The sequence below is a fragment of the Astatotilapia calliptera genome, chromosome 4 (genome assembly GCF_900246225.1).
Source record: "Astatotilapia calliptera chromosome 4, fAstCal1.2, whole genome shotgun sequence".
NCBI classification, from domain to species: Eukaryota; Metazoa; Chordata; class Actinopteri; order Cichliformes; family Cichlidae; genus Astatotilapia; species Astatotilapia calliptera.
Window position 1 is genome coordinate 16,187,581 of NC_039305.1, and position 24,788 is coordinate 16,212,368.

The 24,788-nt window shown below is 41.0% G+C and overlaps 1 protein-coding gene across 5 annotated transcripts; it reads left to right on the top strand.

The window, feature by feature from the left end:
- Nucleotides 1-24,775, top strand: arhgap17b (Rho GTPase activating protein 17b). 5 transcript variants are annotated; one of them, XM_026165083.1, is made up of 21 exons: nt 1-435; nt 4,860-4,899; nt 12,992-13,096; nt 13,887-13,963; nt 14,193-14,304; nt 14,593-14,669; nt 14,795-14,897; nt 15,128-15,196; nt 15,345-15,426; nt 16,150-16,277; nt 16,859-16,970; nt 17,056-17,137; nt 17,256-17,336; nt 18,759-18,872; nt 18,997-19,088; nt 20,067-20,202; nt 21,032-21,319; nt 21,938-22,062; nt 22,139-22,522; nt 23,514-23,565; nt 24,127-24,189. In XM_026165083.1, the coding sequence occupies exons 1-20, from the start codon at nt 383-385 to the stop codon at nt 23,519-23,521; spliced, it is 2,268 nt and encodes a 755-aa protein (XP_026020868.1). In that variant the 5' UTR covers nt 1-382; the 3' UTR covers nt 23,522-23,565; nt 24,127-24,189. The 5 variants fall into 5 exon arrangements, with proteins under 5 accessions (XP_026020868.1, XP_026020869.1, XP_026020867.1 ...); XM_026165084.1 differs by having other exon boundaries at nt 23,514-23,559; nt 24,127-24,187; XM_026165081.1 differs by lacking the exon at nt 23,514-23,565 and having other exon boundaries at nt 2-175; nt 322-435; nt 24,127-24,775.
- Nucleotides 24,776-24,788: the final 13 nt, after the last annotated feature.

Below are 24,788 nucleotides of genomic sequence, written 5' to 3' on the forward strand. Positions count from 1 at the left end.
TGTCACCACGGGGCCCATGCGGCTTCCAGTGCGGGAAGTAAAAGCACTTCCTCCTTCCTATCACAGCTGTAGTAGAGAAATCAGCCAGTCTAACAGGAGCGCTGACATTCTTGGCAATGGGGACCCTGAAGGTCGTCCGCCGCTGTTTCTGCTCACTTCCCTGCGCGTCTTAACGGTAACGGCCGATGTCACCGGGTTCAACCAGGAAAACTGTTCAGTTTTTGTGACTAAAAGCGGTCGGAAGTCAGGTCTTGGTAGCACAATGGCTGCGACGTAGCGCAACTTTTTTTTTCTTTTTTTTTTTCGGTGGATGATCGACAGCGTTCGTTGGTGCCGCAAACTTTTTACGGACTTGTAGGAAGAAGCTCACGAGACTTGCAACATGAAGAAGCAGTTTAATCGTATGAAGCAACTTGCCAACCAGACTGTTGGAAGGTAGGCTACATAACATTGTTGCAACGTGATGTCATACATTATTGTGTTAGGCCAGCGCTTCTAATTTATGTCTCCCTGTTGTCATCTGGCTGATTTTTATTGTGGGCGGTGTCGGAGGGGCTGACCACGATTTTGTGTGATTAAAAAAATCTGGAGAATTTCTAAAGGTTTAGATTGCAGTGAAATTGTGTCAGAAGCACACAAAGCTTGTCCAGATACCAGAACAATGTTTTGTTTGTTTGTTTGTTTGTTTCAAAAAATACAAGAAGTTTGAAAAGTAGATTTTCCAGATTTGGTTTAAAAGTATGTGGCTGTAACTTTGGGAAAACATTTAAATTTACTAGCATTAAGTAAGTGGATTCAATGGATAAATGGCTACAACAGATTTTTTTAAAATCCTTATTAATAACCTTATAATCAAATGTTCTTTTAGATTGTATAATCTATTGAACATAAAACCAATTTTAGATGAGAACAAACGGCTCTCATCTAATCTGCTGTAACAGTTCATGTACTATCACAGCTATTGCCTTTAATAAATTAATGGCTCAAATGGAGGCAATGAAAGTATGTCTTTCTTTAAATAGAGAAGCCCTGCTTAGGATGCATGTGATACTATCAAAACATACAAACCGCAAATATTAATAAAGAGGCATCACTGTAAGGGATGGAGAGACTTAAATATATGCTAAATAGATAAATACAAATATTTCTATTTGCTCTCTATATTGCACTCTTTTAGTGTACTTGAAGGAGGCCTCGATTCTGAATTCACTTTTGTCATCAACACCTATTTAATTAAGTCTGTCAACAGTCCCCCTTGCCCTTCTGTGGACCCAAGAATGACCCCACCTTTTACTGCACTATGTACTCACATGTGCAGGTATATGTTCAGTTACAGGGTAGGATGTGCTCACACGCATGTTACCTGATGGGTGTTGATAGGGCAAACTACGTATACCATCCTTCTTCCTGCGTCTCTGATTCAGTGTCTCCATTTGTTGCTGTATTAATTAACCAGACTGCTGTCGATTAGTTTCCAAGTGATACCCTGCAGGTGCTGGCCTTGGATTCCTTGCATACATGACTCCACATGTTGTTGTGTAAGAGCAGTAAAACTCAACTGAGAAGGCAGGATGACAGCTTGCATACTGAAAGGCAAAATAGTTTGCTTGCCCACACCCACTCTGGATTACTGCTGGGCGAGTTTAACATGCAAGAAATCCTCGGGTGCCATTAATACCACAGCTTAAGTAAGAGTGGGTGGGAGCTAGAAAATAAACAAAAAAAAAAAAAAAAATCACAGAAAGCACTCAAGTTAAATTAAGGTTAAATGTTACACCCCCCCCCCCCCCCCCCCCCCAGTCTTTATGCTACACATGATCACACATCATAATCCATCAAGTGAAGTTATAAAGGTCTAGATTAGATCTCTGTCTCGAGCTCGGGGGTAAAACAAAAAAAGGTTTTCCTGCTAATAAATGCTCCAAATACAATTTGACAGAATTGAAATTAAGCTGGCTGTGAAGATCTAGATCATAAACCAGTAAATCTGTGTCCACCCGCGTGAGAGTTTGTGATGATTTGTGGTTTTCTGTTTGGCCCAGGAAAGGCTGGACACACACACACACAGGTTTTTAGTTTTTGTGGAGTAAGCATTTATGTAGCTGTTGACAGCAGAGGCATGGCAGGGTTCGGGCCGCCATGCAGCCACAAAGTCGTTTTTTATAAAAGAGGAAGCCAGATTTCATTTGCATGTGAATAATAAGAGGAAGCGATTCAATTTAGATGTAGTTGCATTGCGGTAGAAGATGGCAGGGTAGCGTGTTTTTATAGGACATGCTTACACAGTGTCCTTTACCAAAACTGAGTCAGTGAAACATGATATGATCCATCTTTGCGAGCAGCTTTTAAGATTTTGTGTGTTTGTTTTGGTCAGTTTTCCTACAGGTGCATGTTTTACAGTTACAGTTGTCCTTCACCTTTTTTTTTTTTTTCCAAGGTCCGGCTCCAGCTGTCAGTTTTTTTAAGAACAGTAGCTTCTGGCTAGAGCCAAGCTGCACTCCACTCCAGTTCAATCGATTCTAATTCCGTGTTGATAGGAATCTAAAGATTGCTCATGCAGCTTTTTCCTTCAGAGACAAGCCTGTAAAGCCTGTATACCCATGTGGAGGTATTCTAGCTGCATTATGTTAATAAATGGCTTGTTTTCAGTTTCTGTTTACTTAATACATTGGAGTCACTGACTTGTATCCATTTGTCTATATTCTATTTTAAATCAGTTTCTTCTTTGTTTGGGTAAAACCATTTTGTAGCTAGGACATCTGATGCTGACTATGTGGAATAAATTGGCAAGAAAAATGCACACATTTGCGTAAATATCTTTGTGAAGACACTGACTGACCCTCACGCTAATCGTAACATAAATATAACATTAAAACCAGTTCTTCACCCTCAAGCAGGCCTTTAAAGAGATGAGATGTAAGGACTAACCAAAAGGTCCCCACTTTTTCAAAATGTCCTGACTGCATTGGTTTTAAATCTCAGACTGGTCCTCATTAGGATGCTTTGACAAGTACACCTTGAGGTGTGTCCCATCATCCAGACCCTAGAGATATTTAATTAAATGGAAAATGGAGAGGCATATATCAGGTACTTTTTCTGGTCTTATTGAGCACATTCACTCACACCGCTTCATTCTAGAGTCACTGCTTTGCAAGACGGTCCTGGGCATTACCATAGACTAATCTTCCTACACAAGCACAGGGAGAACGTGCAAACTTCTCACAAGAAGGGCTTACTCGGGTTTGAACTCAGGACTCTTCTGCTGTGATCCACTGTAATGCCTCACATTTTAATCTTCCACAGACTCTCGCACTAATATCTGAGAGACTGCATATGGAGTACTGAACAGCATAATTAGCAGCTCAGAGTAAAAGTTGTCTTCAGAATCATTCAAAAAATTACTTATTCATTTTATGCTTTGCAAAGTTTTACCAATGTGAATTGGTCTTATTTGTGATCTGAGCTCGAGACAGCAGACAGCCACCACAAGCAGTTTCGCTAAACAGTGAGAGTATTTCAGGCATGAGTGAGGTAAGCTTGTACTGCATTTTGAGAGTGTAATGTGAAAATCTTATTTTTGTGTCCCACGTCAGTATTGGGTAATAATTCTTGCATGTGAGCGGATTATTTTATCCCCTGCAAGGTGTAAATCTACTGTGTGTTTCTTGGCTGGTGCTGTTAGAGGGTGGGGACAGGCCTTCAGAGATTTGTGCATAAATACACAACATCTGTGTATGTGTTGATGGATTTATTGACGGGGAAACCAATCACTCCTTTGACAATCTCACCAGCTGAGCGAGATGTAAATCAAATGGCTAAAGAACAGTTGCTGATGTTTAAAGGGTTTGGCTTTTTGTCAGCATTTCCTAGAAATGTGGGAGAGCTGTTGTGCCATAATATTTTCCACAGACTCTACGACAGTTCAGCATGTATTTGGTGTGTTTCAGAAATCAACAGGCCACCTGGCAACTTCCTCCTCACTTCATAGAAAAAGGCACACCTTTACGTGTTGCCATAACAAACACGGTGCAGATGACACCTGGGGAAGTGTGTTTTTTAGACCAGGAGGGGGATCAGCATTACATTTATGCATCGATGTTCAACATGGTTGTACAAATCCAGTTCAGTTTTAATTTGTATAGTGCTAATTTACAAAAACAATCCAGTCAAGGTGGTTTTATAGTGCAACGTAAAGACCCTACAATCACACAACCTTCTATGAACAAACTCTTGGTGACAGTGGGAAGGAAGAACTCTCTTTTAACTAGAAGAAACCTCCAGCAGAACCAGGCTCGGGGAGGGGCTGCCATCCACTGCCTGGGGGTACCAATAGTAGCAAATAAGTATATCATTATAACAACTGATTGTAGATTTCAGCTTATTCTGTTCACTTACTGCAGGCATACAGCACAGAGTGCAAACTGCAGACTGGTTGTGCTGGAGATTGTGCTCAACTTTGGTGGTCTGTAGAGTCCCAGAGTTTATTTAGCAATAGAGAGCTGTACACAAAAAGCAATAAATGCACTATACATAAATAAGTACAAGTGCATATAATGTCAGCATCACTAGTCTCATATTTCACCAAAACCACCAGGAGAAAAAGGAGAGGAAAAACCCAAGCTCAGCTGATAACAGGCCAGTCAGGTTAACATGCCTGCAATGACACTGCGTGAAGGAGGTACACCTGTTTTTACTACAGTGAAGCCTGAGGAAAAAATGAAGGCAATGCCGGATAGTCGTAAAATGCAATAATAACTCTCTTGTGCAAGCTTTTCGTGTCTCACCTGTATTGCTGTAGGACACGGGTGTGTTCTGTATGTCCTCAGTCTTTGACCACTGGCCTTTGTTTCTCTTCACAGGGCTGAAAAAACTGAGGTCCTGAGCGATGACCTCCTGCAGGTAAATCTTATCTTCTCTTATTTAAAGGGACTTTACGTCCAATAGTTTTTATTATCTTTAAAAAATTCCATTTGGCAGTCTAATGAGGGGTGGGCAGGTGATAAGCATTTATCCTCAAATGTGAACAATGCTGTTTTTAATGGTGGTAACCGGGTAGAAGAATAATAAATACAAAGTCTAAATGTCATAGAAAGTTTTCTCACATCTGTGGTTTAAGAGACCTATATACTGGTGCAGCTGCTTATTTCAGCAAACTCAAGTTTATGCACATGTACAAAAACACCTTCAGGATGTGACACGACTGAATGCTTTTTTTTTTTTTAGTCCATCAGTTAAATGGCTACCAAGCAGAGTTATAATAGTTTTGTATTTTCTTATTAGTTTTTTTTCTAGTTTTCATTTTCATCAGTTTGAAAATGTTTAGTTTTACTTTAATTTTTATTAGTTTTAGTGTTGATCCATAATGTGCTATAGTACTGTAAACATCCAGAGTCTAAATGAACATGTTTTCACATCTAGTTTAAATTTTTAGTTTAGTTATATGTAACTATAGTAACCTTGCTGCCAAGCCTACCTGAAAGTCAATGCAACCTTCTTTATTTAGAAAAAATGTAACAGTGCTTAAATGCAGTGAATTTGTCTGCATGATGTTTCATAGGCAACATTAACTCAACCACTCATTACGCCCAAGCTATGCAGAAAATCATCTCAACACACAAAACGTCAAACCTTGAAACAAATGGGCTACAGCAGCAAACCACACTTGTGTGCCGCTCCTCCTATGAGCTAACTGAAACTGAGGCTCTATCCATCCTGCCTTGTATTAACAGTTCAGGCTCCTGGTGATGGTGTAATGGTGTGGAGGATATTTTCTTGGCACGCTTTGAGTCCCTTAGTAATGTCCATATGCGTAACACCATAGCGTATCCATGTCCTGTTGGCTGCTTCCAGCAGGATAACAGCAGGATAGCTGTGTCACAAAGCTTAAATCATCTAGTTTCTTATACATGACAATGAATTATGCAGTCACCAGATCTCAATTCAATAAAGCACCTTTGGGATGTGGTGAAACAGGAGATTCGCATCATTGATTTACATGTGACAAAACTGTGTGATGCTATCATGTAAATATGGAACAAAATCTCTCAGAAATGTTTCCAGCCCCTAGTTAAACGTATACCATGAAGAATAAATGTCATTCTGAAGGCAGTTTCTTAATATGACTTCACATTTAATTTTCCTCAAATCTGTTAGTCCAGTAAACTCCAGGGCCTCACTGGACTTTATTGTTGAACCCCTATAACAGTTCAGGTTTTTCCCACAGCACACGATAAAATATGTTTACACTGGGACTGGGTATCTGCCACCTATGAAAGATGTCCTGTTCACTGCCTAACCATAGCTTATTTTATGTCTGCATGTAAAACTGGCTTGTTTAGATATAATTTTCTGGTAGAGTAAAATACGGAAGTTATCAGAAGACTTACAAGCTCCTCGCAAAAGTTCTGTTAAAGCAATCGTGCCTTTGCGCCTTGTTGATGCCAAATCTGTATGCAATCTCGGAGTATAACTGCTGCCATTAAAACTTTACTGGCTAGTCTTTCATTCAGCATTGCCTAGCCAGCTCAAGGGTTTGGCACAGCAGAAGCGCCTTATGGTTTTCCACTCAAGGCAAGCTCTGGCGATTCTCTGTTATCTTGAAATTATACTTGATGTCCACTGTAGCGCTGTGTGGCGGAGGGGGATGGGGAAGCTCTGGCTAGTGAAACTGTGAGATCACTGTTGGGAAAATGGTGTGAATAAATATGACAAACTGAGAGGAATAAATCATGTTCAGGGAAGAAAGCAACTTTTGTGGAAGAAGGTAAAGATGAAGGCTTGATGGGGGAAAAGACTCACCAACCCCCATTCAGTCAAGGAAGTCATAGTTCTATGATAGCAGCTGACCGCTGAACCCCATTCACACAAAGTAGTGCATAAGACGCATTTCTGATTGATCATCAACCTGCGACCTAGGGTGCCCTGTGCACTCATAGAACTCACTTATGATGGAAGATGGTGTTTTTGTTATGGATAAACCATGATTGGCAAAGACATCAAATAACAGAGTGACAGGAGCTTTCTGTTGGGAATTCCTTAAGCTCCGGCTCTCAGTAAGGAATGTAATTGGCAAACGACGAGCATAGTGGAAAACTCATGTCAGAATCTGTTCTTTTTTGCAAATAACGAAGACCTCGTATACACGCAAAGAATCTGTTTTCAGATTTGCTGCCTGTTTAGTCATCTCCATACAGTGTGTAGCTGCTGCACTACTGATTCACATAGCAGTGAATCAGTATCGCCATTGTAATTTAATCACACTGCCTGGAAAAGTTTTATTTTTTTCCCCTCTTTCCAAACATGAACAGAGAGAGAATAAGTTTTCCTTTCCCCCTCCCCACACTCTTCCACAATTGCCTTCCCTGAGAAGTTCAAATTGAAATTTGACTCTATATGACTTCTAGTCTTTTCCATTTTTCCATAGTCGTTTGCATTGGCTAAGGCATTCATCTTGTTTGGACACGTCCTGCTTCAGAGGGGGAGTTGAGGCGGCTGTCAGACTGGATTGTATCTCTGCTGCCTGATCTCACACTAGTGAGCAAGGCTAGAGCTGGACCCATGCCTAAGTACTCAAATTGATATGAGGGCATGATGGACTGATAATTGATAATGTGTAACAAGCAAGTGGCTACCAGTGAAACGGCTGGTGAGGAAAAACAAAACTCAGGAGTCTCTGTAGAGAGTTCTCCAGCCGGTTGTCTTATCTTGGGATAAAAAAAAAACAACTAAATTTTAAACAACTCCTTTACTATTTCATCACAAGCTAAATGCTGGAGGAAAACTGTCTTACCACTTTGTCATATTTCCAGTCTAATGTAAACAAAACCAGTTACTTACAGACACATTTAAAGGACAGACACGTTTTTCTCACATAACTTGTGAGACTACTCCTTTCAGTCAAACATGACACTTTGTTTTGTTTTTGCATTAAAGTCTCAATTCGGCTCAGTCATCGGCCCGTCGAATAGTAAACCGGCCTGCCAACAAGGTCAGCCACAGCGTCACCTGCCAGCCGGCAGTTAACCAGCCATTCAGTCCAATCCAGAAAACATGACTGCATCCTGTGTGACTCACTAAATGTTCCATGTTTTTTTTTTTTTTTTTTTTTTTTGTTATGGAAGGTCAGAGGTTGTCGGCTCTCTCTATTCTGATTTCATTGCTGTTTAGGGGGGAAAAGTTGGCAAGTAGACTGTAGGACTGTAAACCTTTGGACAGCAAGTAACTGGAGAGTGGAAGTGCTCATTTCTGTTGTGTTAATTGTCTGTGTGTGGGCTTGTTTCTGCCTATGATCAGGGAGTGTTCCTATCTTTTTTTTTTTTTTCTTTTTTTCCCAACTCTTATACTTGGAATCTCTCTGTTTCCTTAATGGTGGCTCTTCCTGATGATCCTACAAGTTTAAACCCTGAGACAAACTTATTAGATTTTGTTACCACACCATTTATTATTTTAATACGGTTCCAGCCCGCACATAGCTTGTCTCTGCTGTATTACCACTATAAAGAGTTAAAGATATGCACATCTCATTTATTTATAAAAAGACTTCAGAGGGCTGTATGAAAACACTTTGTCCCCCTTTGTAATTCCAACAATTCCAACTTTACCACTTGATGACTTAGGCATGCTACTGAAACCTCCATTTAATTCCAATATACTGTGTAAGTCAATTTGCAACCCACCACCATCATATCTGAATTAATAAATCCCATATCTGCTGTCCTTGATGCCTTTTCTGTGCTGTAGGGAATCTTAGCAACTTCCTCTCATATTCTCTCAGTTCTGATTAGAGATGGACCAATCCAATATTACGTATCGGTATCGGTCCGATACTGACGTAAATTACTGGATCGGATATCGGAGAGAAATAAAAAATGTAATCCAATCCATTAAATATCAAAAAGCACCTCACAAAACTTGCAACATGGTATAACTCGGCTCATAACCGTAGCACGTTGCAGCAGTATGCGTCACGTGATAGAGCGGCTGTGTGTATTTGTAGCCTCTCTAGCAATGCGGCATTTCATCTCCGAGGAAGTAATCCCAGAGAGAAGTAAAGCAAGTGTGTAAGTTCATCTCTGAATGTTTGTAAAGCATTCCCACGTTAAGCTTAACAACCGATATATGGAGGAGTGCCTCTTCTCCCTCCCTCTCCTGCTGCTACTTCAATCATGAAACTGATCAATGATCAGCTGATCGGCTTTTCTGTCGCGAGTCCGTCTCTCTTGTTTGTTTATCGCCCACTTCGCGCCAGAAAAAGGAAACCAGCGGCTTAACAACATCAGCACGTTTAACCTTGATAACCTTGTTAGAATTTATTTAATATTACTTTCTACAGCAGGATCCTTTTCTACGTAGCTCACGGCTGGTAACTGTGCAGGGGCGGATCTAGCAAAGTTTAGCCGAATCTTACACCCAAAGTTTTAATCTGATGTAAAATGTATAGAAGTCCATTACTGTATATAGTAACTATTAAGTCTAATATACCCTAGTAAGCTATAGTACTTTATCCTTTGGGAACGTACGATCTGTGCAGTCTGCAATTCTGTTGAAGAAAGATATTGAATCTATTTAATTATTCTTGAAAAATAATTAATTTCTGTGCATTTTTCCCCCCAACCTGCATCAAATTAAAGTTGATTACGTCAATTAAGCAACATGAGGTGGAGGGTGGGTGGTTCCCTATATTATTATTTTATTTTATTTTTTTCTTTGCTAGGAGTTTTAGAACCCTATTGGTTAGGTTGCTTACTCTTTAAAATACCAGAATAGGAAGGACTGAGTAGGTTTAAGTTTATTAGATTGATCAGTATTGCTGAACTATGAAATATTTTGGGTGCAGTGTATTTTTTGCATACAGGTATAACAGAATAGCTTTAGTGTTTTTTGGGGGTTTTGTTTAACTTGAGTATGAACTTATACAAAAAGCAGCAAGATATTAAAAAACACAGTTTTAGTGATTAAAAAACACACTATATCGGATTCATATCGGTATCGGACATAAAAAAAAAAGTGGTATTCTGCCATCTCTAGTTCTGATCAAGCAAAAGAAAAGTTTGTGGGGTTTTTGTGAAAAAACACTTTGCAGTTTATGACAAAGTATTTTATAGACAAGCTTGTAGAATATCTTGAAGTCTGTCCCCAGTTTATTTTGGTGTGCTCTCACAAAAAAGAAGTCAATAAATAGAACCAAATGCTCTAATAACACTAGTACTGTGATTATCCAGTCTTTTCAGTCCACAATACCGCCCACTTTGCAGTCACTCAGGTCTTTTTCTTCCTTTCTGGCCAAAAGTGTTGGAAGTCTGGATGCAATTGAACTGGAATCAGCTGAATAGTGAGTGAATCAATTGGATCCAGGCAAGGAAGCCAAGTCCAGATGTGGTTTGGCATGCTGCAACAGCTGCAGGAAAGGAGGAGCAGAGTAAAGGGAGGGTGGAGTAAAGCTGTACGAGTGTATGGGAGAGACTCAAACAGGGCAAGGAGATCAGTGAATTTGGGAGGATGAAAACGAAGGAAGAAGATGGGATCAGACAGCAAATGAGCAGCTCTCAGATCTAGCGCTGCAGTTAAATGTTTATACTGAAACAGGAAGAGGAAGTGGATACTTATGGCAGACCATGTTGGTGATTATGCAAGCTTCAGCAGATTATTTTTTTTTACTTCACATAACTGCTGATCATTTACAGAGTAAATTCTCTCTATAATTGCCATCTTTAGCAGACTTTTCAAACCCACATCTGGAAGAGTCAGGAACTTAAAAACTCAGCAGAGCACAGTAATTCTCACAACGTCACTATAGGTACCTGAAACTCTGCACTGGTGGTGCATTGAGGACAGTCTGACAGAGAGTTATTGGGCCAGTTATCTATACCAAGATTTGTAAAGTTCTCCTTTTATGTTTGTTAATCACTAATAATAGTAATTGTAATAGTAACTGTAATAATAAAATTGTATCCACTACAAGTTTCTAAGCAGATTTTCCAGAAAATGTATTGAAGGCAAATGTGTATTTGTCTGTGGGAGATTTACGTCCTAACCTCTACACGGGGGATACTAAGGCGTTCCCAAGCCAACCGAGAGATGTAATCTCTCCGCTGTGTCCTGGTTCTTCCCAGTGGGACATGCCTGGAACACCTCACCCAGGAGACATCCTGGTCAGATGCCTGAACTACTTTAGCTGTCTCCTTTTCTACTCTGAACTTCTCACCTCATCTATAAAGCTTTATTTAGACTTCTGTGGGAAATTTGCGTCCTAACTTGTGTAGTAACAAAAAACTCCTTTTATCCCCACACGGCAACATTCCACGCAACCCAAGTGTTTTGTGGAGTGTGTCGAGCCGATGCGTAGTCACAGTTCTCGGGATGGGCACATAAGGTTACTTAGAAGGTTGTGGCGTAGGGCTAAAATGGGGTTCTGGTTGTGGTGTAAGTTTCGACATAGATCTGGTGCAGAAATATAATTCGCAAGTTGGAGTGAGCCCGGCCACCCTTCAGTGGAAACTCATTTCCGCCACTTGTATCCACAATCAAGTAAGATTCTTGGTCATTTCCCAGAGTATGTGACAATAGGTGAAGGTGTGAACATTGATCGATCAATAAATCAGCTGGGACTCTCTCTTCACCACAACAGACAGGTACGGCATCTGTATCACTGCAACTGAACAAGTCTTAACAAGACCCCAAGATAAATAAACTCCTCCACTTGGAGCGATCACTCTATCCTTTGCCAGCTGAGAACCAACAGACTTGGAGGCGCTAATTTGCATCCCATCTGGTTCACACTCGATCACAGGCCGCCCCATTTTTAGACTCGAGGTCATCGCTCAGTAACGCTGACAAGACCAAAACCAAATACTAATAGGAAAAAGGCACAAGAAAATATACAGCATAAGAAAATATACAGCATAAGAAAATCTAGCGTATCATATTTGGGTCTTGCCACGCCCAAATACAACTTCAAAAGTGTATTTTTTTTGTAAGGTCTTCACCAAGTGACCTGACAGCCTCGATACCCGCAAACCACAGTCTCCATCAGCCCATCGATATAAAGTGTCTGGCTACAGAGGAACTCTCAACCTGATTTGTGGGACATGATAGTTTTTTCTTGGTGACTCAGTTACCAAAGGCCACAGTCCCACCCTGGTGCTGGAAAAATGAAGCAATAAAATACAAGATTACTGTCAACTCAAAGTGTAAATATGTGTTGGTTATCCTGCTATGTTCTTTGTAGTTGCAGATCACTGTTGTCTTAATTTTCAGCATTTTTATCCAAATGTTGCACATGCTGTCGTATTTGGTGATTGTGTTTTTCTTGTCTCACTTGTGTCCTGTGCACTCAGGGCCACCGTAGAGAAAATTAGTCAAATCAGTTGGGAGCAGACAGCAAACGAGGGCAGAATGTGGAATTGTTGTTGCTGGCTTCAAGCCTCTTAAAATTAAACCGTTTTGTCAAGCTACAAAACGTATAGCATGCTATAGGGGGTCATGGAAATGTGAGTGAAAGAGAAACAAAGACATCGAAAACCACTGGGAAAGTGTGCTTGATGCCCTCCATTACCAGTAGCTCAGGCCTGCAGTTAGACTGATGCATCTGCTTTCTTTGATAGCATCTCTCGCTTCCTGTTGTCGGTAAAGACTTGCTCTTGACTCTGATTCCTTCCATCTGGCTGTCAGAGCTGCACGCCATGTAACAGAATTGGACAAACAACCTACAACTGCCGTCATATTTCAAAAACACTAGCAGGGTGGGAAATATGCGAGATGAATGTGTGCATGTGCAGCATCTGTATTTTGATTTGTAGCCCTCACCTGTGTTGTTTCTGCTGAACAGGAAGGTTAAACGGTCCATTACACTTATTTCCTTCATCCTTGTTTAAATCAGTTAGCTGATCTCTTCCACGGTAGACCTGTTTTGCTTGTTCTAATTTGATAACACTGCATTTTATCTTTTGTTTTTTGTTTTTTTTTTCTTCTTTTTTTTTGTGTGTGCCCACAGATCGAGAGGCGGCTGGAGCTGGTTCGTTTGGTGTCTCACAACACGCACAAGAGGCTGGTTTCCTGTCTGCAAGGTCAGCTGGGCACAGACACAGAGAAGAGACATGTAAGAGGCACCTTTTCTTTCTTTTTTTCTCTGTCAGATTCATTCCATCATTTAGCTTTTTCATTTTCACTTTTTCATCCCATCATGTTAGCAACATGCCACACTTTGGATATGGCTTCATTTACAAGAGCATAATTAGGATGAATCACTGTGACAGCCATTCTGAACTAGGGCCCTGCTATCATGTGTTTTTCTTATGTAACACATAGATATGACAGAGACTCTCCTTCCAGCTTCACTATCACCATTTAGCAGACCCAGCCCAAAGGCCAATAAAACTGACGCAACTCTGAAGGAATCCCTGTTACGTTGTCATACTTTGATTACTTTTCTAAATTAAGTCATCTTGATGGTGCAGTGTTTGGCACTCCTGCAGGCAAAGTGAAATTAACAGATAAGCCAACGTGGTTGGATCAGTTGTCCTTAAACTGTTGGGTAGAGCCACAGCAGGCAGGGTATAGATAATGAAGGGGAGAAAAAAAAATGAGCTGAAGCTAAGCTGAATTGGGGAGGGGGTTGTCTACATGTTTCCTTGATGCTGTAAGACCTGCCTTTATATCCCCCTTTTCGCAAATTCATATTTAAGTTAAATATATGACGTATTTGGTATTTTGGTGTTTGTGCAACTAATTTGAGTCTGATCCAAATCAGAAAAGAAAACATGTCAATGAAGTGAACGTTATTAAGTAGACTGAGCTGCTTTCTTTCATTCTTTCATTCATTCTTTCATTCATTCATTCATTCATTCTTTCATTCATTCATTCTTTCATTCATTCATTCATTCATTCAGAAAAAGCTGCCCTTGACCGGGCTGTCCCAGACCATGCAGGAGGGCGGCAGTCAGCTTGGAGAAGAGAGTATGATTGGGTGAGTTTCCATCGAAAGACCAGTTTCAGCATCGTTTAAGTTGAAAATATCACCTTTAAATGGGAAAAATTGGTGAACAAGTAAGTGTTTATCAAGATCAGTGTAAAAGTATTTAAATAAAAATGGGATGTGGGATCTAGCTGAAGCTCTTTACATATGTTTTACTCGCTGTGAGGAAAAGTAGTGATAACTGGGATATTTGCATATATGTCTCTGTGCACGTGAACAGCAAGATGATGGATGTGTGTGGCGAAGCCGAGGGCAAGTTGGCTTTTGAGCTGCTGCAGCATGAAATGCAGATGGAGAAAGACATTCTGGATCCTCTCAACCAGCTGGCAGAGGTAAAAGCTCATGCATACAACCATTGATTGGCTTCTTCCTTTTAATCCCTTTAAAATCATGCGCTATATTTTAAAAACAAAGACCCAGCAGCAGAGACATCAAGCTGAACTTTGTGTTTGTACCAAATTCAACGATGCCTTTAGCACTGTTTTGGGTTCATTGCTATTCTGTATCTTTAAAATTGACACAAGGTTCTCACAGGAAAATTGCTCAAAAGTGCTCATTATACCTTTTGCAGTGCATGTGTAGTCATGTCGTTCTCATGGTTCCTCTTGTTTCTCTCACAGGTAGAGATTCCCAACATACTGAAACAGAGAAAGCAGCTTGCTAAGCTGGTTCTCGATTATGACTCTGCTAAAACACGGTACATTTCCACACAGCCTGATAACAATTTTAAAAATTTTTTTTTTAATTAATAGTCTTTGTATGGCTCCAATCTTTCAAATGTTTCCACTAACATGGTTACTTAAATAATCCTTTGTTCTGCAGGTGGTTACAGGCGACCAAGTCCACCAATCCAGCCATGGCAGCTAAAGTTGACTCGCTCAAAGACGAGATGGATGAGGCACTCAATAAAGTAGAAATATGCAAGGTAGATTTCATGTCGACTCTTTCCCATGAGCCTTGCTGCATAAGGTTAGGATCATATTTGATGAACTGGCTGAACAAAGAAGGCTTTATAAGGGGGACTAAATCAGGACACTGATGCTATGCACATTTTTGGACTGAGTAATTAAAGCTCATAGCTTTGTCATATCCATGTCTTCGTGAACAGTTTCTCATTGTTTACCATACACGTCATTCTTTTGTCATTTCATGCAGGACCAGCTCTCTGCAGACTTGTACAACTTTGCTTCTAAAGAGGGAGACTATGCACGCTATTATGTGATGGTGAGTGCACCTCAGTTTACTGGTAATGGAAATGCAAATATGGAACGTTCCACTGTAACACAGTTACTAGGCGATGTGTGATAACCAAGTACTATGTTCACATTAGATTTGGTGTATGTGATTTTTTGTGTGTGTTTCTGTATAACAGTTATTAGAGACCCAGGCAGAGTACCACAGGAGGTCTCTGGCAGCTCTGGAAGTAGTTATACCCACCATCCAGACACAGCAAGGTGAACAATAAGACACAAAACATATTATTAAACATGTAAATAACATAAACACTTAAACTTTGCTTCTTCTTTTTGTTGCTGATCTGCTGGTTTAGGGTTAGAGAAATAAAGAGTGGCTTGTGATCCTGCTTAACAGTTCTCACAAAGGACTTCACATTATAATTGTTTATTTTGTGGTCCCTTAGCAGGGTGTGCTGTTATAAATTTTGCAGGTTTTCTGTCTTATTGGCTGGTATATATCACAGACGACGTGTGTGTGTGTGTGTGTGTGTGTGTGTGTGTTTATGACAAGAAGCTTTTATCTCATTTGCGAAGTGCACTGCTTATTGCAACATAGTGAAACGACTCACTACAATTACATCGTCACATTAGAGGGTTTTTTGGGGTTGTTTTTTTAAGTGTGTTTATATGAACCTTAGAATCAGCTTTCTGATGTAATCTGATTATAGATTTATTTGTTTGGCCCAGATTTATCCAGATGAAAGCCAGGATAACTGGATTTCAAGTTGGCTTTTTACATGTTTTCATGCACATGACAAAAGAGCAATCGTATCACACAAACATACCTGCAAAGACTTCATTTAAAAGTCTAAATAAAGAATGTGGTATTTCTGTTGTCAGCTGTAGAACTATATAAAAATTGTTGAAAGCCATGAAGTTAACTGCAGACAGTTAGTGAAACGAGTGCCAACGCAGAACATTGCCGATGCTTGTCTCACCTAGACTCCTGGATAGAGAAGCCGGCATTTGGCACGGCGCTGGAGGAGCATCTGAAAAGGACCAACCGTGAGATCGCTCTGCCGATTGAGGCCTGCGTCATGATGCTGCTTGAGACCGGCATGAAGGAGGAGGTACGGATGGAGAGATGGAAGAAGAAAATTGGAGACTTTGCTAAAGTAGGGCAAAGTTGAGGGTTAATTGACCAGAATTTGGATTAAATTTGTACCCATAAACCTCCTGTGTGTTTGAACTGGAAGGACATGTGGGTCATGTGGACTGCGTTTTAAAAATGATGGCATGTAAAGTCTGGAAACATCTGCAGCCAACTTGAGGTTAGCCAGTCTTTGTCCTGTGGGAATAAAACCTCTGTGTGTGCGCACACACAGGCATCTGTTACCCATTAGTATGATCGCTGTTGCACTCTTGAAATGAAACGGTATCACTAGACTCCCCATGAAGTACGATTCAAGACATTTCTAAATGGAAACAAACCTCTTCTTGCTGTGCATCCGTCTGGTGCTCATCCTGAAAGAGTCACATCTCTGTTGGTAGCAAAAGCATTTCTCTTTACTTTTGCAGACATTCAGTACTCGATTGCATTACTTCTTCTTTTGTGTTACCAACCCAGACTCACTTCTTTAATTTTAGGAGAGAAACAGCCTCCTTTAACCAGGCACTGCTGTGACCTTGCTCTCCCTTATTTTCTTTTCAGGGTCTATTTAGAATTGCTGCTGGAGCTTCAAAATTGAAAAAGTTGAAAGCAGCGCTGGACTGCTCCACCTCACAGCTTGAGGGCTTCTACTCTGATCCCCATGCCGTGGCTGGTACTACTTCTACAAATCCACAGAAAGTAAAAACATCAGCTCCAGGTTTTTGTCTCATGGCATATATTTTGTTTTTGATACACAGGAGCTCTCAAGTCCTACCTCAGGGAACTTCCTGAACCTCTAATGACATTTAGCCTTTATGATGAGTGGATACAGGCCTCCAAGTAAGACACTGCACACAAAGACACGACTCCTGTAATGTCCTGTAAAACACTTGTGCAGCACTAATAAACTTTAGATACATGTGAAGTATGTTTGCAGTAAATGTTGTTAATGTTTCAGTACCTTAGACTCTGACAAAAGACTTCAGGCCTTGTGGGTGACATGTGACCATTTGCCAAAGGCCCACAAAGCCAACTTCAGGTACTCTATATTACTCTCTTTTAATTACTATCATTTATGCCAGCCTTATTATTATTTTTTTTTAAATAACGCTGTTTTTTTTGGTTTGTTTTTTAAATGTAACCTTTTTTGTACATGTTTATTCATGTGAGGAATTCACCAGATTTTGAGCCATCCCTCATTTCTTTATATATTGCCAGAAAAATGGAAAATTGGAGCTGTAATTAGCAAAAGATAAAGATATCATCATTATTCTTGAACAGTTCAGTCTGTGCTCTCTGAGAGTTCTTTTTTTTGCCATTAAGTAGTCTTCAGGAATACTTCTTGAAGGACATTCAAAGCTCTTCTTTTGATGCTGGCTGCCTTTTGTTCTGTTCTGTCAACATGATGTCTGTGTTGAGGTCCAGGCTCTGGAGAGATCAGTCCATAGTTACACTGTGTTTGTTCTATCCAGGTGTGGTTTTCCTGCATTGGCAGCAGGTTTGAGATGATTGTTATACGGAAAAATGAAGCCGTTGGCATTTGGGCACTTTTCAGATGGTATTGCATGTTGGATCAAATCTGACAGTGCTTTTTTTTTTTTTTTTTTTTTGTATTCATAATTCAATTTTGGCAAGATCTCAAACACCACAGGCTAAAATGCGGGGCCCCAAACCACAACAGATTTTGCAGTGGATTTTTAAGTGAATTTCTTGTATAATTTGGCATACCTCCACATATTCCTCCAGTTTGCCTTCTTTAAGCTTCTTGAAACCCACCCCACTTCCACTGAGACCATTTCTGATGAGACTTTAATGGACAGAAGGTGAATCAAATGAATGGGACAGATGCATCACTCAGATGCTGCATCAGGTCTAAAAACTCTGCTGGATTTTTTTTTTAAGTAAATAGCTCTTTGAGAATCATCTTTTTGGTTAAACAATGGGAATAAATTGCCTTTTCAAAAGGCTGCTGGTAACAAATTGGCTCTACAGTTACAGCTTCTTTGTTAGGTGCAAACACAAAAGTGGTTGTTTCTGTGAGTTAAACACCTTCTTTATTTCCCCTTTTTTCTATGTCAGACTGGTTCAGGAGTCAGAGTTAAGTGGTTTAATACGCTTAACAAAAAAATGAGTGGAAAAAATCGCAACATTAATTTAAAAAATGACAAGAACATCTGGCTCCTTGAGAGCAAAATACTTAGAAATGAGGGTTGGCTCAAGACTTTTGCACAGCACTGTAGATGGAAAAATAGGTGTGTATTTCACCACTGTACCAGATGTTACTTTGATGCTCTAGTAAACCAGTTTACTGGTTGAGCCTCTCAGGCCACATTCACAGCAAGGCCGTAACTTTCTCGAGGAGTCAGAAACCCACTAGGTTGGGGACAGTGTATGATTAAAGGTGGGAAAAATATTTTGGAGATATTTTTGTTTTTTAAGGCAGTTTGTGTCTCCGTTGCAGGTATCTGGTGAAGTTCTTGGCTAAACTGGCTCAGGACAGTGATGTTAATAAAATGACTCCCAGCAACATCGCAATAGTCCTGGGGCCTAACCTGCTGTGGTCGAAGACCGAAGGGTGAGCATGTCGTGGACGGTTCACCTCACTTTTATGTCATCATTCTGAAATGCAAAGCGCGTCGTTCTCTTAGGCTGACTGACCTTCCTCCCGTTCTTATCTCCGTCTCTGTGCTCGTACTCAGGACGCTGGCAGAGATGGCAGCAGCTACATCTGTGCATGTACTTGCCATCATTGAGCCTATTATCCAACACGCTGACTGGTTCTTCCCTGAAGGTGAAACACTGTTGTTGTATTTGCAATAATTCTCCTTCTCTCTGTCTGTTGTCTGCTGTTTGGCGTCCTTATTCTCGATGATATAATCTACCTGAACCTTTGCAGCGTGTGGTAAAGCGTCCGTTGAGTGCTGCTGCAAAAGATAACATTTGCATAAATTTCCATTGTTGATTTGTGGAGTTTGCCAGCACTTAGTTTTCATGCAACAATGTTAACGCGCAGGCTCATCCTCTGTGGGTTGACAGTGGGTACTTTGAAAAATGTTGAAGCTCATTAAATTGATGAATAGTAGCTGAAACGGTTTCTCTCCACATTAGCCAGCAAGGCTAAGAGTCTGTAGCCATGCTCCTGGCTCTGTAGGATGTGGCTGAAGCTCAGAGCACATTGTTAACCAAATTCTAAAATTAGCATGCTTGTGCTGATTTTGCGATGATAATTTTACCCAGTTCACTATCAAAGCTCAGCTTTAAGTTGTTATGATGATGAAATCCACAACTATTATTCAGTTGTGGTTTCTATAATGAATTTACTCTGTAACAGCTGAGCAGAGGGTGCATTTTTAAAATAACTTTACTGAGCCTTAAAGAAAAGGATGCAGAGTCTGTAGGTATCTGCTAGTCCTCAATTTTGCTAACTTGAGTGACTAATCTGGACCTTTTGACTCTAGTTTTGAGTATTTTTAATTAAATTATCTGGAGAAAAAAGGCTTATTGTGTGTTACTCTAGTTTCAGTGAGGGAAATTGTAGTATTCTGTTTGTGTGTTGGTTGGCACTTATTAGCTGGTAGGTGTATAAGTTATACACCTGTACAGTCTCCTAGAGTCAGCTGATTATAGCACACTCTACCGTCTCTTGAAAATATCATGGCTCCAAGTGGCCAGTGAGTGATGTCACAGAGGCTTTGTGCATCTTTTGTATACAGTCTTCTTGCAAGCTGTAGGTCATTTTTAATTTGCTTAATTTGCTTCTGTCCTCCAGAGGTGGACTTCAACGTGTCAGGCATGTTCTCCTTGCCCAGCCATCCACCCACCCCGGACCCCGAACCTATCCTGGACAGGAAACGCCCCGGCAGCATGGGGCAGGACGGGGACAGTCACACCCCTCGTAAAGACAGGTACCTGTCTCGTCCCAACCTCAGCCTCAGCCTGCCCCTCACCCTGCCGTCCCGTCCCAAGACACTGAGCAGGCAGGAGTCGAGGGGCCCAGCGGTGTCGGCCCTTTATGTCGTGGCCAACGAGTCCATCACGGTCACTGAAACGCCCACTGAAGATCTGCCCAGTCCAGACTTCAAGGCTGTGCCGCAGTCTAACGTAGATCCCACGAATCCAGTTACTAATAAGTGAAATAAGGGAAATGATGCTTTGTGTGATTTGTGCACTACATTTGTTGTGTTTTAAGCTAATCAGTTATATTTTGCTGAGATTCGTCCGTAACATGACCATAACATTTATGAAACACAAAGCCTTTTTAATAATGTTTGGGAATCCATTTATGTCTCAAGTTTTTATTTCTCTTGTGTTACTGTTGTGTACTCTTGTGTTATCTCCTTAATTTCCAATTAAAGCTTAGGTTGCACTGTAGGTTGCTGGTTTTATGTTTTGCGTGGGCTTGCATTTTTGTCATCTTTTTTTTTTTTTCCTCTATTTCACCTGTCGCCGCATTAATGTTGCAGTTCAAAGTTGTTCTATTTTAAAGGTCACTCATGTGGTTTTATGTCCTCTTTGGGTTCTTCTTTCTGAACCGGTTTCGTTCCACTCAGGAAGTGGCGTCTCTTTCTGTCTCGACATCACAACATCTCTCACTGCTCTCGCTGGGTTCTTTCGAGGGGGTTTTTGTTTGTCGTTTTTGTTTACTTCTGTCTCTGAGTCTCTTGCTCCTTCACTCTTGTCTGATGGCCTGTGGTTTGCCCTCCTGAACACTCTCCCCTCTCCCCCCCTCCCTAGCCCTGTTAACAAACAGCCGGAGCCCGCTCCTCGCAGAACCAGCGTCTTAAATAGAAAGCAGTCACCACTAACCTCACCCACCTTCCAACCCCCATTACCCCCTCTGGAAGCCGGGACTCCTACACAGCTCGAACCCCATCCTCCTCCTCCTCCTTCAGAGGCTGAGCAGCCTGGCTTGAGTGTTGCTGGCGGTGGTGGTGGTGGTGGTGGTGGTGGTCTGGTTGGTGGGGTCCAGGTAGCCACAGTGCAACATCAGGTTGTAACCCAGCTCAGCACAGAGGAGAGCAGGTAAGGAGTGAGCTGAGGTAGCACCGGTACTCCACTGCAGCCAATCATCCGATCCGGAGCTCGCCACCCTTTGTTTGCCATGTATTTGATTAATTTGATTTACTGGACGTCACAAAAAAATCATGAGCATAAAAATGTCTATAATGTCTGCAAGTATTAAATCTGCTTCATTAATTAATAATGTAAATAAATGAAAAACACTGTTATGCTTTGCACAACTTTCCCCCTGCCCTCTGTTTGTGATGATCAACAGAACTCTCGGTTTCTGTTTATAAAGAGAAGCTGTCTTTCCTTCCTGTCTGCTCGTCTGTTTGGTGGTTTAACAACTTTGAAGCTTTGAAGACTTTGTTTTTATGCATGTGTCTCATTACTGAACACTTGTTCCGTCCGCTGAATGGACTTCTTTCATGATTTTTGCATCCCGTGCTTTCTTCGTGCGTTTATCGATCCTTTTGAGTCATTCTTTCTGTAATAACCTAATCAAGTATAATTATTCTTTGAATGGAAAGGTGTGCAGTTGGTTTTATGCATGAGCACTGGTGCCGCACTTGATCCTTGAATGTTAAAGGTGTATGACACGGAAATGGATTAATAATTGGAACTGTGGTGTTTTCACAGCCCGGCCCGTGAGCACATGTCCACCCCGCCTCCGCAGAGGAATGGTTCAGCGGTCCATCTTGCTGTAGGAACCCCACACCCTCAGGGAAGCTCCAAAGGGCCTAGTCCACACATGGTCCGCAGAGGTGAGGAAATCTAAATCTGTTATTTTAGTGGTTTAATATAGCAAATGAGATTTAATAAGTACGTTTTCCTCTGAAGGCACCAAGAAGCAAGCCCCAGCCCCACCCAAACAGGCCAGCCCGTTCGCCTCTCAGCTCAGTAACACCCAAGCACCCGGTTCCCCGCAGCACCCACCCATCACGCCCCGTCGTGTCCACAGCAAAGATGCCCTAATCCAAGCTCCGAGCCATCCACCCCCACAGCCGCCTACACCCCAACAAGCCCAGGGAGAGTCAGAGCACTCTCCCCCTAGCAGTCCCACCCCTCCTGACACTCCGCCGCTCTTCCACTCCGGATCTCTCCCTCGACCCTCGAGGCCAGCTCCAAAACCGAAACCCCGTCCCAGCATGCCACCGCCTCCGCAACCGGCAGCAAATGACAGCGGCAATGGCATGTGCAACTCGGCCTCAAAGATCATAACAGGTAAACCAGTCTGTGTCTCAGTTTCTTTTTTTTGTATAAAATTAATATACTATACTAAAAATATTTTATACTAAAATACAAATACAAAGGTTTGCATCATCGACTTAAATGGTTTCAGCAATACAGTGTGGCAGAAATCAACTACTGCAACAAAAACATTGCTAAAATAAGTTGTATGTGTACATACAAAGCTTTAACCTCTAAACAGAGTAATCGTTGATTTGGCCACTTTTGCAGTGCAGTGGTTGCAAAGATGTGATTTTTTTTTTTTTTTTTTATATATATATTTTTTTAAATTTATTAATTTATTTTTTGTTAACTTTAAAAACTCTACTTAAGGGTCGTGCATTCGAAGAGCTACCAAGAAAAAAATACAAGAGTACAGAAGAATATGCAAATTAAATAACAGTACGGTGATAAATTTGATGCGACCCCAGATAATAAACCACATAATAAATCATTAATCTGAAATGATCATGTAAATAACTGTAATGCAGTTGTAAAATGAATTTCAATGAGATCATGAATTATAATGGTGTGAAAGTGGGAAGTAAAACTACAGTGCAGTACAAATATTGAAATGTATATTTCCGAGTAATGGTGAAGTATCATTTTAACTTAACATCTGACCACTTCCACCATGGTTACACTCCACCTTTGAAAACAATATAGATAAAAGGCAATTGTTGTTTATTCAGACAAGTTTTTGAAGGAAGTTACCAGATCTACTGAAGAATAGAAGCTTTCTTTGGTGTGGGTTTTGTTTAAATGATTTTCTTTGTGCAGACATTCCCATTATTGAACTCACTCACTTGCTGGCCGTCTGCTGGTACTATATTCACTTCTGTTATTGAGTGATTTCAGCTTCTTCTCGGAGCAGTGCTATATTTAGCTCAGTGGCTTTTGGTTTCACTGTCTCATTTTTGGCTCACACACTTACAAAAGAGCTGTGGTGATCTGATGCATGACGGCATATGTGTAAATATTGCAGATGTCTGAGCTGCGGGCCTGCCTGTAAGATGAGCTTTGTAAGGCAGGTAATGGTAAGGATCTGATTGGCTGATGCATTAACCTCGGTCTGTGTCTACTGCATGTGCATCTGTCTGGGGTAGAGAAAAGTGGCGTGTGTGGGCGTGCACATATACATTTATATGTAGGCTTGGTGCTTTTGTCCTAGGCTTTAGCTATGCTTTGCAACAACACTAACATGCTTGCAATTTTTTGTATTTGTGGTTACTAACACACACTCTCTCTCTGTGTGTGTTAGTAACCACACACAGAGAGAGTGTGTGTGTGTGTGTGTGTGTGTGTGTGTGTGTGTGTGTGTGTGTGTGTGAACAGATTTTTATTTTTTTAAATAATTTGCATTGCATTTAAAGATTAACACACCAAGGAAACTCTCATGACTGCCACACCAACTAAAAAGAGTTACTCAAGTAGTGCTGGTTAGAATAGATTTATTTATGAGAGCAATCCTTGGTGTCTTGCTGTGTGTGCGTGTTTGTATGTGTGAGTGTGAGCTCCCCGGTCTAAAACTGTGTGTCTATATATGGTTTGGTTTATTGATTTCTTTGCTGATTGGTTCCCTTCAACATCCTTTCCAGAAGGAGGCCTGGTTCTAAAGGGGATTGGAAGAGCCATCATTCCTGAGGTGATTGAGGACGAAGAAGGGGAAAGCTCTGCTGGTCAAGAGCCTGCCACCGCCACTACTACCACTAACACCCCCCCAGCCCTGAACCCAGACCCCAGCATCCAGACAGAGAGCACCGCTTTTTAAAGTCTGGGCTTGACTGTTTATGATCAAACATAAGACGGGGTAACTCAAAATGAAATCACTCCGGCTCTTCAAGTACCGCTCGCATGATGTCAGAGTGTCGCTGGAAACGAATGGCTGCCTTTTCCTCTGCTATACTGACTCACACCAGAAACCTCATCTTAAGTTAGTCGTTCAGACCACAAGGGCCCTGTCCAGCTATCACTTTCCACATTAGACTGCACATTAAACGGTTTGCTCCACATACTGCTTGGGTATTCTCTGATTGGACTGCAGGGCCTTGTGAGGAACAAGGCTAGCGGGGCTTTAACATAAAACCTCAGCAATATCGCAGCTGGCTTCAGAATGCTGGTAAAGTTAATCTTTTTATTTTTTTAAAACTATTACTATTAAATCTTCAATTATGCAAACACTTCTTTAAAATGTGAATCTGGTTTTACCACATAAACCCAAATAAAGAAAAATTTTCAGTGAGTAAATAATTCCCTCATG

Bases quoted from the DNA above. Each gene is read 5' to 3' on its own strand.
- arhgap17b (XM_026165081.1), top strand. From the start codon at position 383: ATGAAGAAGCAGTTTAATCGTATGAAGCAACTTGCCAACCAGACTGTT. The intron at 13,964-14,192 runs GTGAGTTTCCAT...GCACGTGAACAG, and splicing joins GGAGAAGAGAGTATGATTGG to CAAGATGATGGATGTGTGTG. The intron at 21,320-21,937 runs GTAAGGAGTGAG...GTGTTTTCACAG, and splicing joins CTCAGCACAGAGGAGAGCAG to CCCGGCCCGTGAGCACATGT.